The 22,176-nt window shown below is 42.0% G+C and overlaps 1 protein-coding gene across 2 annotated transcripts; it reads left to right on the top strand.

Annotated features, from left to right (window-relative positions):
- Positions 1–2,164: 2,164 nt before the first annotated feature.
- On the top strand, positions 2,165–18,473 carry TECTB (tectorin beta). Of its 2 annotated transcripts, XM_050305399.1 has the most exons (12): positions 2,165–2,491; positions 9,397–9,557; positions 10,373–10,461; positions 12,186–12,376; positions 12,794–12,936; positions 13,017–13,089; positions 14,867–14,970; positions 15,050–15,133; positions 15,334–15,496; positions 16,803–16,872; positions 17,757–17,789; positions 18,272–18,473. In XM_050305399.1, exons 3-12 carry the CDS (start codon positions 10,386–10,388, stop codon positions 18,322–18,324), a joined length of 990 nt encoding a protein of 329 aa, XP_050161356.1. In that variant the 5' UTR covers positions 2,165–2,491; positions 9,397–9,557; positions 10,373–10,385; the 3' UTR covers positions 18,325–18,473. The 2 variants fall into 2 exon arrangements, with proteins under 2 accessions (XP_050161356.1, XP_050161357.1); XM_050305400.1 differs by lacking the exon at positions 2,165–2,491 and having other exon boundaries at positions 2,609–9,561.
- The last annotated feature ends 3,703 nt before the right edge of the window (positions 18,474–22,176 follow it).

Genomic DNA, 22,176 nt, shown 5'->3' with positions numbered 1-22,176 from the left:
AGCAGAGGCGGAAGGAGAAGTAGGAAACCACAATGGAAACACTGCACAAACTGAAGAAATGTTGGAAGGAAAGATTTACAATCAAAACCTCACACACAAACACATTTAAGTAGCATGGGAAAAATCGTGAAGTTAAGGAGATTGTAGGAGCAAGAGTGCTTGCTGAGCTCAGTGGAAGGGGTAACTTAACAGATGGGTGGTAGGAGAGGAAACAAAGAAAGAGATGTGAGGGTGAGAAGCCAGCCTACAATACCAGAAGGTGACATTATATAGTAACACCTGCAGACAGTGTGGTCTTAGTGGCATATTGGACAGACAGTAAGGGTTGCAACTACATAAGGAAAATGAAGACTAGGAATTGGAGAAATGAGCTGGTATAGGAATTCACAACACTGATAGAAAAGGAGACCGGAAGGTTTGGGGTAAGTCTGCAACTGGGAATGTCAGCTGAGTTGGCTCCTGAAAGGAGGTGAAGGAAGAATGGAGCATATGGCATTTCTTGTCCTAGAGAGGAAGAGGAACATCTTTCCAAACTACTTGTTACTAGCCACAAGATTAAGGCTTAGAAGAGAAGTAAAAAGTGTCTGGATGACTGAACTTATTTCACTCACTTCTGCTGTTCCTGAGTGATGTAGGCTTTGGTCTGTTCTAACTTACCTGATAGTAAATTACCTGCATTATTAGTTAACTAATGTATCCACAAAGATACAAGAAAATTACGTTTGCCTTCATATTGTTGCTTGCTTGCCATATTGAAAGGACAACACTAAATAACAATTATTGTAGATAGTGCAAATAATCAGAACAGGCCAAGGAAAGATCCGAGAGATGGGACGGCATGCAGAGGAGGGTGAAATGCCTATACCAGCTTTCATATGAGAGTGAGTCACTTTGCTGTTCTGTGTCACATGTTGTCTGTTTATAGAACACCACTAACACCATCTCCTGGCCAGTTGGCGACTGGAGTAAAATCTTTATAAAGGTCTCTGAGAGCCTGGAATGAAAGGTATTGCAAACATAGAAAAGACTATCATCACTGTATCTTCTATACATTCATATTCATTTACTTTACCTATGTCAAAATAATACCACACCTGTCCCCAGAATTAGATGTAGAGTGTGGGCATTTAAACTACATTTTTTTTCCAAAGGGTTTCTAGCAAAATGTCTCAGAATACTCTAAAACTGGCTTACATTTTCAGAACTGACTATTGATTTGGGTACACTTTGTTCTGGAGTCTACTAAGAAAAACCAAAACTGATCTTAAGTAAAAGTGTGAAAACAAACCCTTTCCTAGTGTTTCAAAATCAGCACTTTAAGGCTTACACCCTTTCTGAAACATCAACAATGTGTTTTCCCAACCTATTGCTGTCAAAGATTCAGTATTCCCTGTTCTTTTTACTCTTTTTTTTTTTTTTTTTTTTAAGATATCAAGACCATCCAGACATGCAAAGAGTAGCACTTCAACTTCATGTGCTTTTGGCACAGCCAATAGATCATGTCTGTCCCAATAACACTTACTGAATTTATCCAGCTGTTTTCAAGCATTTAAAGCAAGGCTTTGACACCCCTTTGATCTTTCAAAATCTTATATATCTGTAGATGTCCAGCATAGCACATTAAGGCATTACCTTGGAATTTACTCAGGAGTTATTGCTCATATATATCATATATTGGTTCAGACATATCATATATTGGCTCAGACACCTTTCATTTCAAATCACTTAAAAACTGACTCACAGCTCAAGGAAGATACCTTCTGAGCTTTGGCTCTCGAGACCATATTTCCAGAAAAAAATCATCAGAATCAGTAACTTGTATTTTTGCCTTTAAATTAAATCAGGAACATAAGGTCATCTTCTAATTTTAGCTAATCTCAGAATAAACAAACAGAAGCAGAGCTTCCTGCGTCATTAACAGCATAATCAATCTAGAGTCTTCAGCACAGTCTGTCCTAGAGAATTGAGTACTTGGAGCTATAGTGGGTAACTGAGAACAAATCTATGAATCCCTTGGAAGGTAATCCTGAGGGATTTTCATAAAAGAACTGCAGTGTCATACTTTCTGGAATAGCTTATAGGAAATACCATATGAATGCCACTGGTATATTATAATTGCATACATTTTTCAGATAACCACAATGCTCTGTTCAGCCAGCTTAGATCGAAATGATAGCTTTCTGCAGACTGCATATTTCCTCCAAATTACTTTACTAAAAGCCCCACTAAAAGAGACAAACTGTCATTTTGAAAGGTAGCAAATAGTACTTTTGACCATCATATGGGATAGTCAAATTGATTTTGAGTGAATCAATGCAACACCAGCTACAGCTCAGCAGAAGAAAATACAAAGGTTTCAGATTTCTCTTGGCTATCAGAGGAAGCCCACGAAAATCCCTGAAGAGCTGTACGTGGGGAGTACCACAGCCATCTCTTGCATTTGGTGTTTTGGTGAATTCTCCAAGAAGCCCTCACACAGTCAGTTAAAAAGGTAAGATCTGTTTTCTATTTGCAACTGGTTGAGTCATAAGTGCAACAAGTAAATGAATACCCAACTGAGTGCCTCAAACCTCTAGACCAATTGCTCTGCTTCTTTCCACTACATGAAACTGTAACATCTCTCTACTACTATGAAACATGGTGAATGGAAAGAACCATCTCAATGGGTCTCATCATTAGTGTGTTGGTGCAATCTTAAGAAAACTCCATCCTTTAACTGATCTGAAATTTGGTCTGTTATCTGTGGGAAGTCTCAGAAAGTGACCTTTTTGGTCCTTTAGACTGAATGCATTAAAGGCTATGTCTTGACAAAGTGGGAGGAAAAACTTTGTTTATGGCACCAGAAGAGGAAAATTCACTGAGACACTCAACTGGTAATGGATTGCTGATCATCCAATCATTGTCAATAAGGCATAAAGGCCAGCGTGAATGTTAAACTGGCAAGCAGGGGGAATTTACTACTTTAGGTGGCAAAATAGCCTCTGAGATAAGTGGGAGTCCTCTGTTCCAGAAGACATGGCCTGGGAGTCCAGGCAATCCATTCACAGACAAACCCACCCAAAGTTTGCTTGGGTAGCTTCTGCTTGACCGACACAGGAAAAGAGCAGTATGGGCGTCTCAAGAGCCCTACACTGGGCTTTGTCTTTCTGTGTCTCAGTTCCATTATCTGCAAAACAGAGATAATGGCACTAAGATTGTGATAAGTATTATTATGATCAGTTTACAAGCACAGCACAAGCTAATTAATGCAGTTAAGTTTGGTATATGTAGCTCTCAGAGCCACATAATTCTTGATAACAAACAGATCCCTTTCACAGAAAAAGAGCCTGTCTCCAAGGATGATGCTATCAGACTGCTGAAAAATCACAAACTTTCAAAAATGAGGACAACACCAGTATAATGGACACAGTGTGCTAAGGAAAGTAGGTCTTAGAACGAGCTAGCAGGATTATGTAGCTTGGGAAACCAAAACTGTGATTTTGATCAGCAGCTGCTATTGATGGAAGTGGAGAGGTTTTTATTTGATTTGAGAGGGCAGCACTACAGATATTGAAAGTTTATTTCATAGGAATAATGCATGGATCCCAACTCTTCAGAGGATAGGAATTATGGTGAGCATTTCAAGAACCTGATTTTTACCAGTCCTTCATGTGTGTGATCCTATCATCACAATCCCACAAAGCAGGTTTATAACTCAGCTGGCTCAGACCATGGGGTAGTCAGGAAGCTGGAGAAGGGCTTTGTAGCTCAGGTAGGGGTAGAGGTGCTACGAAGGTAGCAGGAGCACTCCAGGTTCCCAGGGCAATAAAGACTGCAAATCTGAGGAAAGACTTCTAGGCTTGGGAATGTGAATGGACAGAGGCACTTTCAAGCTATATGGCAATCAAGTCCCATATTGTAATTCAGAATTCCTCCTTCTGAAATTTTTCTCAGTTTGCACCTTCATTTTTCTTTGCTTTGTTTTTTTATTACTTAACTATATATTTATAATAAGCAGCAGGCATTTAGGGTCAGTTTCTCAGAAATCAATGGAACCACCACTGAGGGACACCAGAGGATAAACTTGCCTTGGGTATATTTTTAATGCACCATAGTCCTGTTTTTGTCAGCTTTTCCGTAACAGAGCGTGCAGGCTGGGTGAGCAGCATTATTTATGGCCAATACACATGGTTGAGAATCAAGTAGAAGATCAGACAGGTAATGCAGACTCTTTTAAAGTTGTGGTGACATAATCCAATGCAAGCAGAGAAACATCATATATCTGCAACCTTTCCAGCACTAGTGGGATAATGCCCAGAAAAGAGAGCATTACTGGAGCAAGAAGAGCAATGGTCACTGTGTCAGAGCCAGCTGTCAACCCGAGAAGATTAAGCTGATGAATGACACAAAAAGTCCATTCTTACTTCTTTCTCACCTTACTCTTAAAATCCTCTCCCACACTGAGGTAAGATTTCTGCCCCACAGTGCCAGGAGATCAAGACCTGTTGTTAAGATAACAAGAACTAAAAGGCTTACAAGGTGTTATACAGGACAATATGGTTGAGATCCAAAACAGCACTTAACCAGAAATGATTTAGGCCACATTCAGGTGATTACAGAATGCTATTCCCCAATAACATTGTTCCACTACAGAACACTTAATCCATGTGTTCTCAACAGAAAATTCCTGCAGTTCTGCTCTGGCGCAGGCCAGGTGGGACAGCAGCTCTGAATACAGCCGAGCTCAGCAGCCACAGCCACACATTCTTCAAAGAACAGCTGGAGGAGACAGGTCTGGTGGTCAGAGCCCTTGCCCAGGACTATGGGAGACCAGATGCAATTCTCCTCGCTTGCATGGTTCAAAGCTATCTTTCCCCTAGAAGTGCTCCAACTTCTACCTGGAAGCTTGCCTTGGGCACCCAGTGAGGAATTTGAGGGCCCTGTGCCGACTAGAGCAGGCTCAGGCATGTGTGGCACAGAGTGTGAAGGGCTGCTTAGACTCAAGGCAAACAAAAATTAATGTCAAGCCAACCAGGGCAGTGTGTCTGGCTCAATTCGGATGCCCACACACAGACACCCAGTCTGTGCGTCCTTGAGTATCCTGTCTGGCTTCCAGATCCCACTCCAAAAGTAGTCCTAGAGGAGTCATAGGATATCTTGGCCACCTTACAGCACCTGCTAACACAATACACGACTCATTTAGGCAAATTAATCAAGTGTCTGGCAAGTTGTGGCAGCCCAAGGACGACTGAGGTCTCACATGACCAGTGTAAGTCATCCGTTCTGGTCTCGCAAGACCTGTTTTACATCTCTCATGCATTTATTAAATCAAGCACCATGTCTTTATTAAATCAAGCCCCATCCTTATCCTGCATAACTAGCTAGCTCCAAGACAGCCCATAAAAAATACACCAAATAAAGCACTTACCCACACAAAGGCTTCAAGGAAACTCAGCTGGAAACCGATGTTTTGTTCCAACAGTAGCAAACTCCAGGCAGAACTTTGCTGGAAAAGCTTCCATAGAACATTGCTCTAAATATGCTGGCAAAGATAAACAGCAATAAGATCAGGCATTCAGCTGAATGTGAAATATTATTATTTACTTCAGCCACAATTTTGTGTTCGGCAAGACTTGCTGTTGTAAATACTTGTCTTGAACAGCAGAAGTGTCAAGGGAATGCTTCTTTAGGTGAGAGTCTGTGCTCACCCACACCCTGGGAGTGCATGTAACAACAGCAGCAATGTCTCATCAAGCCTATGGCTCCAGGTGATTGCTGAAAAATTATGATTCAGTGTTGCGTAGTTACAGACAGACAGGTGATGCATGAGGAAGTTTAGAGCAGAACACTGTCTCTTCCAGTGGCCTGAACATCTGTCTCTGATTTTTATGTGACTCTTCTACAAAGATAGTTTCCTGTAATTTCTCCTTCTTCTGATACATTTTGTGCAGCTACAGAAGAATATCAGCTACCCGAGGATTTAGGCTGCAGAGTGTCTGTGGGTGCCAGAGGCTCTATTACGTACCTGCATGATTCTATAATCTGCTAACTAGGTTAAAACATTCACTGAATAGAATCATTTAGATTGGAAAAGACCTTTAAGATCTTCAACTGTCCTAACACTGCCAAGTCCACCACTAATCAGTCCCTTAGTGCCACATCTACATCCACCTCCAGGGGTGGTGACTCAGTCATGTGCTGAAGTGAGTGACCAACCACGTGCCATGAGTAACAAACTACTGGAAAGGTATTTACTCTATAAAAGGCAAAACAACCTTAAATCTGTAAGGTATTTATGACTTGAGGCAATAAGTCTACACAGTAAGCTTCAGGAAAAGTTTGATTGTACCAACACAGCGCTGCATTTTCAACAGGATCCATTAACTCAAATCAGTCCCAATATAAATGCAGTTGCTATGCTTCCAGTCCCAGCATGGATGCCTCTATGCCTGTGGGATAAATACATTCCTCATTTCAGACAAAACTGAGTATGCCAGGTTTTGGGGTGTGGAAACACCATCATTAACACATTTCTGCCTCTAGATGAATGTCACCAGATCTCACTCCTGGAATCAGGTTGCTGTCTCCATTGATCCTCATTGTCCCATCAAGTCCTTCCATATATCTAAGGGACTCTGCAGGTTTACTGTTTTATCCAAACCCAATGAAAATTAGATGTCACAATATCCCTTGCAGATTCAAACAGCAGAACCTCATTTGCTTCGTGTAAGAACCAGACAGTAGATACTCACACAGCTTTCCATCACAATGTGAGGAACAAGGCTGGAGAGACAAGCTGCCCTTGTAGGTGAAACTCTCAATAAGGCCTTCATTTGCTCTTTGTCGAAATCTTTACAGATACTTAGATTGCTGAGATTATTCCATGGGCTTGGAAAGAGTCAGGGAACTGCAACAATCCTCAGTGGTCTGTTTTACAAGTTAATGGCTTTCCTTTTTCTGTGTACGCAATTACTGAGAGAAACCTAACCCTTCCCCAAGCCCTCACCTTTGATCAGTGCAGGTATCAAGTGCTGGTCGGCTTAGGTACATTTTGTGCTTGTTTCTTATGCAAATGCAGACTACTATACACCAGCTGGCACTTCTGCCAAATTTGTTTCATGGTTTTCATTCTGTTTTCTACCTTTTGCCTAAAAGGACCATTATGTACATGGAGATTAGTTTTCTGTGAGAAGATAGCAAGAGATTTATTTTCTTCTACAAATTGTGGGATAAGATGCATTTTGGAGTAATTCCACTGAAACCTCCAGCATTACACCAATGCTAATTTAATTACAGTATTTGCTAAAAATCATCAGTAAAAAGCTAATCTGTGTTTCAAGAGCTTTGTTAATGTTATGGTGAGGTTAACCACTATAGCTAAACAAGGTTAGCCAAATATCTTATGCTCCAAATCAGCTCTTTGGGGGCAGACCTGACAGACCAAGTCCAACCCCAGGGCTGAAACTGATCCCTTGAGCTTGAAGAATCAGCTTGTACAAGGTCATGAGGGCTTTCTCATGTCCAAAGTCACAGGCTTTCTCCTGCAAGCCTCCCCTTGTTACTGGGTTATATATTCTTGATAACAGTCTTGATCATAATGTCTCACTATAAACCCTGGCTCCTGGCTACAGACCAAATACACACACACAGAGAAAGACAAAAAGGAGTTTACACAATGTCTATTCAGTTTGGCTTAGGAAATCAAAATTAGGCCTCAGTGCCTGCAGGATTTGAGGTGAGGCTACAAAACAGACACCTGGAGTTAAATTTTCCTTGTTTTAGTATTTCTGATGAGGATAATCCCTACTTAGGTAATACCAAATGATTTATGAGCTTTAGCCCTTGTTCAGTGGATTATTCTTTAATTTGATTAAAATAACAACAAGCAAGGGATTTTATCCATTGTCCATCTTTAAGTAATCTCATTTAAATCAGAATGTGATGGCTTGCAGGACTTGGTTCACAACAATAGTGAGAGCAGCCCATTATTTGCTCTGTATTGCAATCCCTATGAAGCTTCTATCTAGATTCAGACTTACTATTTGAAACTAAGCAGAGAAATGTACAGGCTTTACAACCTTTCTTTAGGGATTTGGATCAGTTTGCCAGAAGCAGAAGGCACCCTAATTACATCTTTGTATCACTGCAGTTCACCTGCACACCATCACTGCTGAGAGCCAGCAGCCCTCACAGGGCATGGTGCACTCATGGCTCTGCTGTGCTCATGGCTTTCAGCTTGAAACTCTTCTTGTAGTGAGTGCTGTCCTCAAGGTGCACCCATAAATCTCACCCACAGGCAGTTTGTCTAGCATTTTGGGTTAATGACAGGGCCGCTGTGCTCCACTCTCCTCTTCCAAAAGCTCCAGACTAATGACAACTAGTACAGCTTTAATACCGTGTCTCTCCTATATGCCAAAAATCCCTTGAGAGAAGGCATATCCACACCAAAGTCCTGCCATGGATGGGGAGAATGAGGTTCTCCACAAGAGGAGATACCAAATCATCTGTGAGCAGCCCCACGGGACTGGGTCCCACAAGCAAGGTCAGTGAGATCCTCTGTGTTTTGTGACTCAAGACAGATATCAGAGCAGTTCAACAATACATGGAACTGGGTAGATACACACATGCCCAAAGTTGAGGCTGTGCCAGTTTATACTGCAAGTGTTTACAGCCCACATTCTTATGCTGTAATAGCAGTAGCATACCCAAGTGCTTTTTTCCGTGTCTGTCACTAAAAGCTGATACAAACAGGATGTAATGGGTCACCAGAAAATCCTACCAGCTGACTAAGACTGTCAAAGGCAACCTCATGACTGATGGCCATATGGAAAGCAAATTTATTTCGGTGCAATGGTAAATTTTACACAACCTGTAGTGTAGTACTTATATTACATAGTCTTACATGCATGTAGTATTATGTACTATAATTTTGTAGTATTATGTACTATAATTATGTAATATAATGCTTAGGTTTATGGAAGAGCCTACCTAAACTCAGGTAACATGCCTATGAACTTTTAGAAAACGTAAGTAAAAAACCCAACCCCTAAGATGGTATATGATCTGTTGCCATTACTTTTGTCCACTTACAGGGCACAGAAGTTTGACATGGTCCACAAGCCATTTAAGACAAGCATCTAATTCCTATAAATAATTTTTAACTGAATTCTAGAAGGCAGTTGTGGCTTCACCTCTGCAGAAATTCTACATTTTCCTAATTAACTTGTAAAACAAAAACTTAGTACCTTCAGCAGGTTTCTCTTCAGTTGTTTTCAAGATCTGTGAAAAAACCACCATAGAAAGACTTTTTAAAAATCAAATTGCAGCAGCAGTACAGTCCCATCTAGGGGAAGAGAACTGCTTTTCTATAACTCTTTTTTTTTCTTCTCCCACACTGGACAATACTGGCGGGTTGAGATTTAACCAGAGATGGGCTCCTTTTACAAGATTGCTTATATAAAGCGAAGATAATGCCAGCTGGGTTCATTTGAAAGAGGACATCTTGGGAAGAGCCGACAGTGCAGCTATTGGAATAAGACCGGAATGAAAATCTGAAATACTTATCCCCTTCTTGTCCTGTAGGTATAACAATTAATTTCTTTTAGAATGCCTAGGATTATAATTAGAAGGAATTGTCACTGAAATATATTTTATGAGCCTTTTATAAATATATATTTTAAAGAGGTTGAGTGAAAATGTTGGAGTTAATTGTTTTTATTAGAAATACTGAGTTTGGATGAGTTTTTTTCTTTACTTAAATGACATCTACTACTTCTGACAGTCTTCTTAGTGATGTGTATATGAGGTGCTGATACTGAAGAATATATCCCTACAAAGGGAAAATATGAGAATCCCACATGTAATATATGCTTCTCCCTGTGGGAAACAACTTGCATATTTGAGGATTGGAATGAAAATGTAAATTACTGCTATCTATGTTTTCGTAAAACCCAACATTGAGTAGCAAAGGAGAAAATGCATAATTTGCCAGAACTGAGCTACATGAAGTGAAGATAGCCATCATCATAGAGAATAGTTTCAGCACTAAATTTTAAGCACACTGTATATGTTCTTGCATCATATTTCTTCATTTGGTAATATTAACACCAGGTTTAGAACCTTCATAAGAAATCAAACTAGAATAATTAAAAGCCACCACTAAACTGAAATAGTAATATTGTTACAATAGGGACCCAGTGATAGTAATGGTCTTGGAAATATTTATCCTGTAGATGCAATTACATTGGGTGACAGAATATCAGTAATGTTATTTTTTTTCTCTCTGCAAAAAGCCCACGTATAACAGTACTGACAGTTTCAGGTCTGCAGACAATGTATTGTTTTTGTTTCCAATTTTAAAGACATTTTTAGCTTTTATTCTCTTTGTCCTCAGATCATTGCAAGAAATGCTGACCCTTACTCTATATCTGCTGGTCATCTTGGCTCGAGCTCTTGGAGGGCCTTGCAGTCCAAATAAAGCAGGTAAAATAACTTCAGTCTTCTATAATCTTCTCTTACAATTAAGTGGCCAAAGTTTTTTTTCAATTCAAAATCGAAAGGTTTTCCTTCAGAAAGTTAAAGTGTGAATTCTGCAGAGCTAATCCTTACATTTTGTTTATTGATCTGCTTTTAGCTAGCACAATAAAGCACGTACCAGTGAAGTCCTAGCCCCATAGACAATTAGGTATATACTTCATTTTGTTCAGTAATCATAGTGCAATAAATTGAAAGCCAAAAGCACAAAATGGCAAAGAAAACAACAACAATTAGAAGTTATCTGTAGTAGTGAAGGCTAGATGCAACAGATCTTTGCTGCCCAAGCTGGGCTTTAGTCCCACTGACTGCAATCAGATGGCTAGTGGTGACTGAATGTGCTGGGCTGAACTCCTGAACAACACTGCTATATTAAAACAAGAAAAATAAAAAAAATCATTGAAGAGAAGGCTCTAATTGCACACTGATTACTGCCTAGAAACTGGAATGAGCTGGTGCCAAACAGACCTGCAATGTAGATTTCACTACAATTATGAAATGGGCTTTAGAGATGTGTTGGAATATGCCTTGATATAGTGTTTGCTTTTAGTACACGACTGCTGTCAGATTACTGTCAGTAATTTTATTGTATATCTTAAGTATTTGGCCCTCTAGTCATTTATTTCAGTACCTTCATTTGCACAAGCAGTACCTCTGAACTGCGGGAATTTTCATAGCTATAAAGTTGCCAGAGTTATAAATCTGACCATCTACACAAGCAAAATCAGCCTGCATGGGCTGAAGGTTTGTTGACCAAAGAGAAGCAAGCTGTTAAGGACCTTAGTTGACTTCCACTGAGTATTCCCAGGGAGACACAGAAAGGCTGCAAAATGAGGCTTTTAGTATAAAATGAGAGTGTCAAGGGCTTTAAAAGAAATAATTGAATCATTCCAGGCAAAAAGTCTTTTTTCTCACTGTAATAATTGGAAGTCTTTCTGAATTTTCAGGTCACTAATGGTTAGTCAATATTTGCCCTTTAAATTCCCATCAGGCATTCAAACTAGTACTGCTTGATGGTCTTTGAAAAATGTCCAGTTCTGCTATCATGAAGCAATCAGTCTGTATGTTATGATGTTCAATATTCATGGCTGTATTAGCAATCACACTGCGCTGCTGTTAACAGGGCTGGGAGTTTGGTTCATTTATTATTGCTATTAGCAGACCTAGGCTTTGCAGTTCATTTTTAGATCTTAGCTTTTAACTTGACAATAGGAAAAATTCAATTTGTTCTGGCACTGCAATGCCAGTGCAAGAAGAGAAAGGATGCAATATCTATTGTGGCCAAGATCTGTACACCACTACAAAAGGGTGCAGATCTATGAAAGCCTACCAAACAACTTCACCAATATTACTTTTACAGAGTCAGTGGCATTACAGAAGCCAGCTTTGCAGCATAAGCTACTCTGACAGATCCCAGTGCAGCCCTTTTTCACATCAGGTTTCTCAGCAGTGTCTCTGCTTCTCAATCAGCCATTCCAGAAAGATAAAAAATTCACACAAAGTTCTGCATTGATTAGAAGGTTTTGTGTAGCAAAAGCTGCTCACGTTAGGGAACCTGCCAGCACAACCCCTGCTCACAGAAGGTTAAACCCAATGGAATGTCACTGTGCAGACCCACTGCTTTGAAAGAAAATTACCAGTGAGTAACTCTAGATGTATTATTTCCCTTTCAGATGTAATTCTGGTATACTGCTATCCTAAAACCATCATTACCAGAATTCCAGAGTGTCCTTATGGATGGGAAGTTAATCAGCTGGCACTTGGAGGCATTTGCTATAATGGGATCCATGATTCGGGATATTACCAATTCACAATCCCAGACCTGTCACCTAAAAACAAATCATACTGTGGGACACAGTCAGAGGTAAGACTATCAAGGTCAACACCAAGGTCAACACTTCTGACTCAGGAAATGGCTGGACTCACTCTAGAAAGTCCTGTCTTCAGCTTGGAGTAGGCTTTAGGTACTGATGGAAGAAGGAGGCAAACTCCACTATTAGCGAGAAGTAAGAATCACATCATTGTGCTTTGCATCTACAGGCAAAATACTTGAAGGCTTAGAGATATTATTCTGTGTGTTAGTTGTTCATTTGCACCTGTATTACATATTAAGAATTTACATATGGCAAGATATATGCATTGGCAGCACAGCATATAAAGAGCTACCTAACCACGTTTCTTTGGGGATGGTGTTAAAGTCTTCATGTTTCAAACTATAAAGTTGTTCCTGATGCCTCAAAGACTCAGTACTGCCTACATTTCTCGGTCTCACCATCCACAGTTCAAGAATCCCGTTTATCACTTCTACAACTCCATCGTCTCCAATGACTCCTCAGTAATTGTGAAGAACCAGCCTGTGAATTACTCGTTCACCTGCACATACAATGCCCACTACCTGGTGAACCAGGCTGCCTTTGACCAAAGGTACGTCCTCTTTTGGGAGTGCATCTTACCCTGTCCTCAGAACCACACCTGACTCATACAGAAATTTGTCATGTCCCCAGGGTGGCCACTGTCCATGTGAAGAACGGGAGCTCCGGCACATTTGAAAGTCAGCTGTCCCTCAACTTCTACTCTGTAAGTGCTCTTTGCCATCCAGATTTTCACCTTCACCTTCCACAGGCTTCAGCCTGAAGAGCTGGAAAAAAACAGGGCTGCTGCTGCTGACTTTTATGTGTCATAGAGCATATTAATAGCCTGGAACAGATAATTGCAGTGGGGTTGGCAGGGGTCCTTGTTTCTGCTGATTAACAGGGATATACTTAAACTGAACAGAGCAGACACATGCCAACTGTTCTTTTAATCCCTCAAAAACTGGCAGATTTTTCTGCTGAGAGGTACATTTCTAACCTGATGACAGATTTTATAATAAAAAGCAAAACTTGTTTGTAGTCCCACTGCAAGAGCAGCACGCATCTGCAGGCACCGCTGCTATCACATGGTCTCTACAGACACAGCAAAACTCCAGGCATTTCTCTTGCAGTTTTCTCCCCGGTCCTCTCACCTGGCAAATATTTCGTGTACCCCAAAGATCTTTATGTCATGCTGGAATTTTGTTGCCAACAAAATACTGTCCCTGGATATCAGGGAGATCTTTTGAAACTTCCCTCTCCTCTCCACAGCTCCACTGCACTGTTGGAGCAGCCAGCTCTTGATCTTGGAGTCTTTTCTCCATCAAAGCACAGGCAAAAGCACCAAAACAGCCTCTCTATTTTAGTGCAGCTAGAAAAAGCACAACTAATAGCATACTGTGTTAAATTTATAGGCCAGGTAGAGGGAGTATTTACCACAAGGTGGAAATCTCTTCTCCCACATGCTACATTTTGAGCGCTAATTGATCACTAAACATTTTGACAGGCTTTGGGTGCCACATGACCACCCCTGTGGTCTTTTTTTCTGATACACAGCACACTAATATGTATTATTAGGTAATACATACTGGCAAGGTCCCAGGAGGAACCACACTGCTCCTGTCAACTGACAGAATGGTTACAAAAACAAATGATAGACAGTGAGGAAAGGATCTCTGGTACTTTAATTTTTTGCCAAATGACTGTCTTGTTCTAATGGCTCCCAGGAGTCAAGGAGGGAGTGAATGAACTGCAGTAATATATTTTCCTGGTGAGCATAAGTACAGAACAAGCTCAGAAAGCTACCAGACCACTCCTTTTTTACTTTGTTCTCATTTTCAGTGGGGATAAAAGAAAAAAATTAAAGATTTATTTTGCCATGGTATTCATCTCTGCTGCTGCCTTCCACAGCCCTCTACTCTGGTGGGCTACACTTCTAGGTGCTTCATGATCCCATTTCCTCATTCAGAAGCAGCACACAAACTGCAGTGTAATCCAGTGGAAACACTTCAGCCTCACCTGCCCTTTGGTCTGTGACACCCCAATAACAGCAAAGGATTGTAACTCAGTGTGAGGGGCTAGAACTTGAATAGAAATCAGGCCTTCAACACAGAAACTTGGTGTGAAGAAAAGCAAGATAGTACCCTAAACCACTGCAAAGCAACAGAGTTTAGAAAAAGCAGCACTATATCAAGTTCCACTCATTGCAGTACGAGGACTGGTAAGACTTTTGCGACAGTACTGCTGCAAGTTCTGTGATATGGCACATACTGCAACCTAAACAGCATCAAATTCTGTCATTATAAGCCAAACATTAACAAAACGATTTTGAAATGCTACCTTGGGCTTGCAATAGTTCTACTACCAGGTGTAGAGTTCGGAGCTTGCAGGTAATAAGAACGCAGACTTCTGGAGTCAGTCTCTCCAGGGGGTCTGAAGTTGAATCGTTCCTTGCTTTGCAATTTACTAGTAATGCATGACACCTTTGTCTTTGTCTTCCAAAGAATGCCAAGTTTTCAAGTATAAAGGAAGCCCCTTTCGTCGTTGAAACATCAGAAATTGGCTCTGACATATTTGCTGGCGTGGAAGCTAAGGGCTTAAGTGACAGGTAGGCAAGGGAAGGAGGAATCAGTAATAAATTGGTAATTGGGACATTCCTTGTTAATCTGGAGCTTGTATCTCCCCAGGTTCAAAGTTGTTCTCAACAACTGCTGGGCAACTCCCTCCTCAGAGTACTTCTACCAGATCCACTGGCCTCTGATCACCAAGGGGTAGGTGGTGGTGGGGCCCAGGGGAGCACACCTACTCAGCCCAGCCCCGAGGGTGACAGAAAGCTGGGAGCTGGGGGATGAGGGAGCAAGGGAGAACACGGCCCACAGCAGGGCAAATGCATTCATCAGACTGTCACCTCAGGAGATGTTTCACTGAAGCCACAGGGGCTCTGACACTGCTCCTCCATGCACAACCACAGGTGTGCCGCAGACTACTCCATCATCGTGCACGAGAACGGGAAAACAAACCGGGCGACGTTCCAGTTCAATGCCTTCCGCTTCCAGAACATCCCCAAGCTGTCCAAGGTGTGGCTGCACTGCGAGACACACGTCTGCGACAGTGAGAAGTTCTCCTGCCCAGTGGTAAGTCCTCCCTCCTGGAGAAATACACAGTTCTAAATTTAGACAGAGGATGTTGAGACCTTTCCAAGGGCATGTCAGGTGTAGAGGCAGTGCCAGGGCTCTCAGTGGATGGAGGCACTGCAGTGTGTGAATCTGAGTGCCCAGCCGTGCCACTGGCACTGCTTCTGTCATGCCACAGGCACCGTATGCACCATTGGGAAGCTTGAATAAACATATTGAGAAGCAAGGTAGCCATTGAAAACCTCAGCTCTTGTCTATATCCCAGACTACATTCCTGTCTGACAAACAGCCACAGTGCCACAGTGAAACCCAAGCCTGAAAAAAATGGGAGAAAGTAGATCTTCTTCCATTTTACCAAGTATTTCAGTGCTAAAAGCACCCTCGGGGCAGTGGGAGGACCTGGCTCAAAAAGGCTGCAGGTTTGACAAAAATGCATTGTTAGAAATTCTAAGTTTTGATGGCAAAAGATAAAACTCCAGGCTTAGATTTTGTTGTTTGTTTTTAAAGACTCCTTCAACTTTTTATTCAGTCACAGATCAGAATTAAAAGAAAACACAAACCCGTTATTCCATATCTGCCCTTCTGACAGTACTGTTAAACATCTATATCATCCTTTCAGGCAGTGGGTGGAATTCCCACCTCACTCTCCAGTGCAGGATAATTACTCAATCAGGCTAACATCCCTGGAGCCCACTTCCCACTCAAAAATGCAGCTGGTGGTCTCCTGCAATTAAGGTTGAACCAAGCCAGGGGTCTGTGCTTACAAACAACTCATAACCAGAATTACCACATGCTGAGTTTGTAATAAAAATGCCCACAGCTGGGGATCTGCAAAGGTCAGGGGATGGACAAGGACCTTTAATCTGTAGAGCACTGGCTCCAATGCAGACCTTGTCAGCTATGACAGGCATCATTAGTGCTGGACATGAGCTGATCTATATGGAAGTGATTTGGTGCTTCCTGTTTCTACCCAACGGGCAACAATTATCATTAGCAATAAACAATCACAGAAGCCTTCCCAGAGGTCGTGGGTTAAACAGATCGAGCTCTATTTTCCGCCTTCTGTCTTGACAGGAGTTTTGTTTAAGACAGGGAGGGAAGGGCAGTCCACCAAAATGCTCAGAAAATGCATTGTTAAGACTCTCCCTAAATCTCTCCTGCACCACAAAATCCCAAAAATTAAAGGCGGGGGGGGGGAAGACTTTAGAAAATACATGGCAATTTTCTTGGTTGGAAACATGAGAATTGTGTTTGGATCATCTTATAATTCTTTTGGTATATATGGCTTTCTCTCTGGTCTCTTAAGATATGTGATAGACGAAAACAGCGCATGGAACAAACCGGAGGTGTTTTAGTGGCAGAGATCTCTGTGCGCAGTAAGTGACTGGGTTTCTGGGATGTTTCTCCCTTTAGGAGTAACCAGAGGGAGCCAAAGCGCTCTGCCAGACCCCTTTCCCCCATGGCAGAAGGAGGCTTGAACAGAAGTCGGTCCCCTCCAAGCCCTGGCAGAAGAGTTCAGTAAAACTCCCCTCATTTACAAAGTGAGGAGAGGCACCCACTTGGCGTTTACCATAAAGTGCCAAACCTCTCACACCCAGGGTTAGCAGGGTAAACTCTGCTCACCCGCGTTTGACCTCGGCAGCAGCTCAGCCGTGCTCTGACAGGTTACACGGGAGCAGGAGAGAGGTCAGGCTTAGGAGCAGCAGGAGAGGTTTTCTTTACGCTGAGGGTTGGTACTTCAGCATACCCACAACACCTGCCAGTGTTATAGGGATGCTTCGTGCCTATCCCTCCTGACACATAAATTGCACTGCCATCGGGTTTCCCCATTCTAAAACAAGCTGTTTCCTCTAACTGCTGCCTCCTGGAGGCACCAGGAATTTCTCTCCGAGCTGGTTTAATCCTGTAGATCCAGCACATCTTTTGAAACAAGTCCTCGGAACAAATCACGTTTTCACTATAGCCCTATATATCAGTTTATCAACTACATCCACCCCAATCTGAAAGCCAATTTAAAATTATAAATACACATAGAACAGCATTATTACAACTCACTGTGTTGCACCAGTAACCCCCATCAATTTTAGAAGATAAAAGAACCGAGAATCCTCTTACACCTTCAGACAGTAAAGCCAAGAGGAAGAAATATCCAGAATTTCAAAATGTGGCAAAGGTTTTCTGTTCTGCTTTTATGAGGCGCACTTTACCCTATTTTAAACATGTCATCCCAATATAATCTTTTTCCTCTTCTTTTATATAGGCAAAGGTTTATCCAGATTTTACACACTCTCAGGTAAACAGCAAAGTATGACAATGAAAATATCAATCCCAAACATGGATTTTGAGTGACTTTGTCAACATAAAACCCATACCTCAGAGGAAAAAAAAAATGAAAAATGTAGTAAGTTTGACAGAAGGGAAAATATTTCATATTTTTTTTCCAATGTTATACACTTTATTTTCCTCCTTTTGGCACATTTCTCACTCTGGACAATAAAATCATAGCTATAACTTCCAATACTGAACATTACTTTCTTATATTGTCACACCCTGTTCCCAAAAAGAAACAATCATGTTTTACTGGGTTAACAGAGGTGTCTGAAAGCATTTTTTATTTGGAGAGGGTTTGAAACACAACTTTCAAAGTCTGTTTGTTAACATTTGATATGTTGACAGAGCCACACTAGGGCATGCAGTTGCACTGAAGGGGGTGGGAAGAGAAAGAGAAAGGGAGCTGACAGAGAAGTACTCACATTTAGTCTATTTCTCTTGCAGATATCATCTTCCACCTACTCTTTGTGATTGGATTTTGTGCTGTTTTATTATAAAATGCAGCCAAACTGTGTTTCTCAACTTCCCCCAATCCTGTTTGGACCTGGACTTCTTTACTAAAGATGTTTATTTTACAGAGGAAAAATGAAAGCCACAAAAAATACTTGTGCACCATTTTACCTGAGAAATAAAACATTCCATGAGCTTTGTGCCTCAAATATTGGAGAATCCCAAAGCAGATTTGCCTCTCCCCGGTCTCTGCTGGCATTTTAAATAGTGAAAACCCATGGGTTATGTATTCTACTGACACTTCCTTTTAAAGAGCTGTGATGCCCATAGTGCTTGTTTCTATAAGGAGTGCAAGGATATGCAAACTTGGCATTTTTCTTCAAAGCCAAATTCACCTTCAGGGTCCCCCTTCTCTGTCAGTCTCAGCGTGGTACCGAACTCCCCTCCAAGCCTGGTCTTGCAAGGTCCTGGTTTGTTCTGTAAAGTCTTCGAACAAAACAAAGACCAGACAAACATGTCGAGGATGCGAGAAAAGGGTGCTTTTCATGCAGCAACAATTAGAAGGTCCTCAGAATTAATTACCTGGCATTTCTTTCCTGCTTCTCACCATTGTCAGTATTGATTGGTTAGATTAAGCAGAGTACACTGTAGGAGTAGGATGTCTTGCTGACTTGGACGGGCTCAGTGCCGGATAGCTGCGTGGTGTGGATGCATATTGAGCACATCTGAGGTTGGAAAACAAGCTAATGAGCTTTACCCTGCCTTGACGTAGCTGGTGGCAGACACAATAGGGTTCAGGTGTTCAGTCTGTACCTGAGTAACAACAACTCTTAAACAGCAAGAAGAAATCATTAGAAAGGGAAACCGTGGTTTCTAAAGAGCAGGAAATATCAGGACATGAAACAATTCCCTAACATAAAGCATAACAGTAGACTCCTTAACTCTAGTAATTACTAAAACAATACTGAAAAAAGATCTTGAAAGTGTAAGAACTATTTCTAGATGTTTTCCATTAAATTTCCAGCACCCCAAATGTGAAAGAGGAAAGAGTAAATACAGCTGTTCCACTTCCAATTAATGAACACAGTGGGTGTACCTGTGTCTGTACCTATTGAAGCATCAGCACATTATAGAATGTGCGGCTCAGCCGAGCCCTGCTGGCCCCGCGCTGCTGTTGCCGGTCGCGGACAGCGGAGGGCGCTCTCGGGCCGGCACCGCCCGGCCGGGGCAGCGCAGGCGGGTCCGGCAGCTCCGGGTGTTTCCCAGCGCTCCCAGCTCCCGGAGCGGAGCGGAGCTGCGGGATTGTTTCGTGCCACACGGGGTATTTTGATCAGAGGTAATGACAGAGCAGGTTTTTCGCCCACGTTGGCTGCTTTGCCTCCCTCTCCTCCTTCCCTCCTCCCACTAGCGCCGCGCGTTTCAACACCTGCCAAGTGGCTTTGCCTTCTTGTCTCCGCCAATTAAAGTTAACGCGTGGGCTGCTTCTCCAAAGCCTGTTTCTTTTGCCTGCCCTCTACAACATTCGCTGCTGTCCTACTGTGGCTATTTCGTGCAGAAATCCTTGAACTCGGTTTCCTTGGTAGGTTGATTAATTTCTTTTCCTGGTTATGCAACAAATGTTGCTTTGAGACAAAACCTTGCAGGATTGCAGCAGCTGTCAAGTGTGCCTGCGAATTCCCAGGCCACCTCCCTGGCCGCCGTGGGATGGAGCCTCGGGGCATACATATCTCTGGCACCTGTTACTGTAGTGCGTGGGGTTCATGACACAGAGAGCTGTGACTGCAGGATGGGCACAGCCCTTCTGCCCATCCCAGTCTGGATCACTGTCTCCCTACAACAGTTTATTGTTAAAAACAAGCAGACAAAACACAACAGAAAAACAGCTGCCAGAGGTGACTGTGAAAAGGTTTACCTGCCAGAAAAGGCAACACCACATGAACAGGTTTCAGCTGCAGAAACTAAATAGTTTGCATAGAAAATATGAACTATAATTCACATTCATTTTCCCTAACCTGCCTATGGCTCATTACTACTTGTACTACTAAATATTATTTATGTTGCCAGTATCATAAAATACAATGATTGCAAAAGATTTTAGCACAAGATGAAGCTTGGTAGACTTCACCATTTCAGAGGCACTATATTGATGGATTTTTTTCAGCTGTCAGGGCATGAAGATGCTTGCCTTGATCTCTGTATCTGAAAGTCAAAGTCAATACTGGCCCTGGAAACATAGGGACAGGAAGGTTAGTTATAAAGGGAATGCAGATAATCTGTTTAGAACCCAACATTTGTTTTCCCAAAGATTCCAAATTGGTTTTGTTCCAATTCTTCCTCCCATTTGGAGGAACTCTAACGAGGCATGAATTTTTACATGCTTTCCTTCTCACACTGAAGCACAAGATCACTGAGGTCATGACAAGAAGTAGGGGAGAAATGAACACACATAGGTGTCAAGATGATAACACAGGTTGCAGCACAACATTGCTAGTACAGTGACACACTTTTACACAGTATTTTGTTCATTAAATATAGGTCACCTCTCACTTGCAAATGTAAACACCATTAACCTGGGTGGCCTTTATTTAACAGTCACTGTAGGTGCAAATAACTAGTCAGAAGGTCCAACAGAAACTGCCAGTGAAAGAGTGGGTCAGATCTCACACAGAATCCTCAGAAGTAAAAAACAAGCATAAATACCACCAATGCAAGCTGGTACTTTCCATCACTGACATCCTATATTTAGTGTCCCCAAACAAGCAGTGCCATTGGCACTGTGATTCCTTCCACTACTGCCACCCCAGGTCCAATAGTGAAAAAGAAGGAAGAGGTTCTGAGACTATCAATTCAGAATTAGTTCTAGTCAAGCATTAATGCCTTATATCTCGTGCTGGGATCTCACAGTTTCAAATCCAAACTTCAGAGGTGGTTACAGGGGGACATGCAAATGATCCTGCTGCAGGAATGCCAGACTAGGTCTGACCTGACATGCCCACCTTGTGCAACCACTGCTAATGCAGCTCTGGAAGGAGTGAAGCACATCAGGGCTGAAGGCCTTTCTGTAGGGGATCTCAACTCACACTGAGGTAAACATTGCATGTCCTGCCAGAACTGGCAATACATTACACAACAGAAACACAGGCAATGCCTCAGATCCAGATACCATGTATAGAAACTCCCCAATCTTAATCCTCATTTAAACACCAACTTCATCTCTTCTGTAAATCCATGACATTTTGTTTAAATGTCCCAGTCAGGGACAAGGAAAAACCCTACATCTCAGAATAGTATCATAAGAGCCACGACTCGCTACATTACAAAACACATCACAGATGTACATGGCCTGTATTAGGAATGAACCTCTTCACTCTGTACTGAAGATCAAATCTTTTCAAGCTACCCCTATCTAAAGGGCAGCTGTCACTCACATGTGCAGAGGAAAAAATATCTTTTGATTGACTGGCCCCCACTGTCCTTTCATGTAGCATATCACTACAGCCCTGCAAAGGTCAAGACGAGTGGCTTCAGAGAAATCAGTAATAATTCTTTCAGCCTGGCAGTCAGGCAGACAAGGGTGAGATGTTCTGAGCTCTGTCAGAAGCTGGGTTGCACTCAGAAACACAGAGATCAGCCCTGCTTTCCAGTACATTTTTCTTCACTTTGGTGTTACAGGGAAAACCTAGTGCACACCAAATGTGTACACCTGCTCTTTAAAAGCAATTAGGTTAGATATGTTCTGGTTCTAAAACCTAAGAGAAATGTTAAATTCCACCCTAGGAAGCCCACCTGCAATGCAAACAGCTGCTCTGTGGTGCAGTCCATCTCCAGCCTTCCCAGACTGCTTCCACGTCGAGCAGCCTGTGGCTTCCTCTCCTGCTAAATTTTCTCTGTGAGTGGTT

This window comes from Myiozetetes cayanensis, unplaced genomic scaffold (genome assembly GCF_022539395.1).
Source record: "Myiozetetes cayanensis isolate MyiCay16 unplaced genomic scaffold, myiCay2020 scf10, whole genome shotgun sequence".
NCBI classification, from domain to species: Eukaryota; Metazoa; Chordata; class Aves; order Passeriformes; family Tyrannidae; genus Myiozetetes; species Myiozetetes cayanensis.
This window is presented reverse-complemented; position numbering and strand designations above follow the sequence as displayed.

Bases quoted from the DNA above. Each gene is read 5' to 3' on its own strand.
- TECTB (XM_050305399.1), top strand. From the start codon at position 10,386: ATGCTGACCCTTACTCTATATCTGCTGGTCATCTTGGCTCGAGCTCTT. The intron at 12,937-13,016 runs GTACGTCCTCTT...TCATGTCCCCAG, and splicing joins CAGGCTGCCTTTGACCAAAG to GGTGGCCACTGTCCATGTGA. The intron at 14,971-15,049 runs GTAGGCAAGGGA...GTATCTCCCCAG, and splicing joins GCTAAGGGCTTAAGTGACAG to GTTCAAAGTTGTTCTCAACA.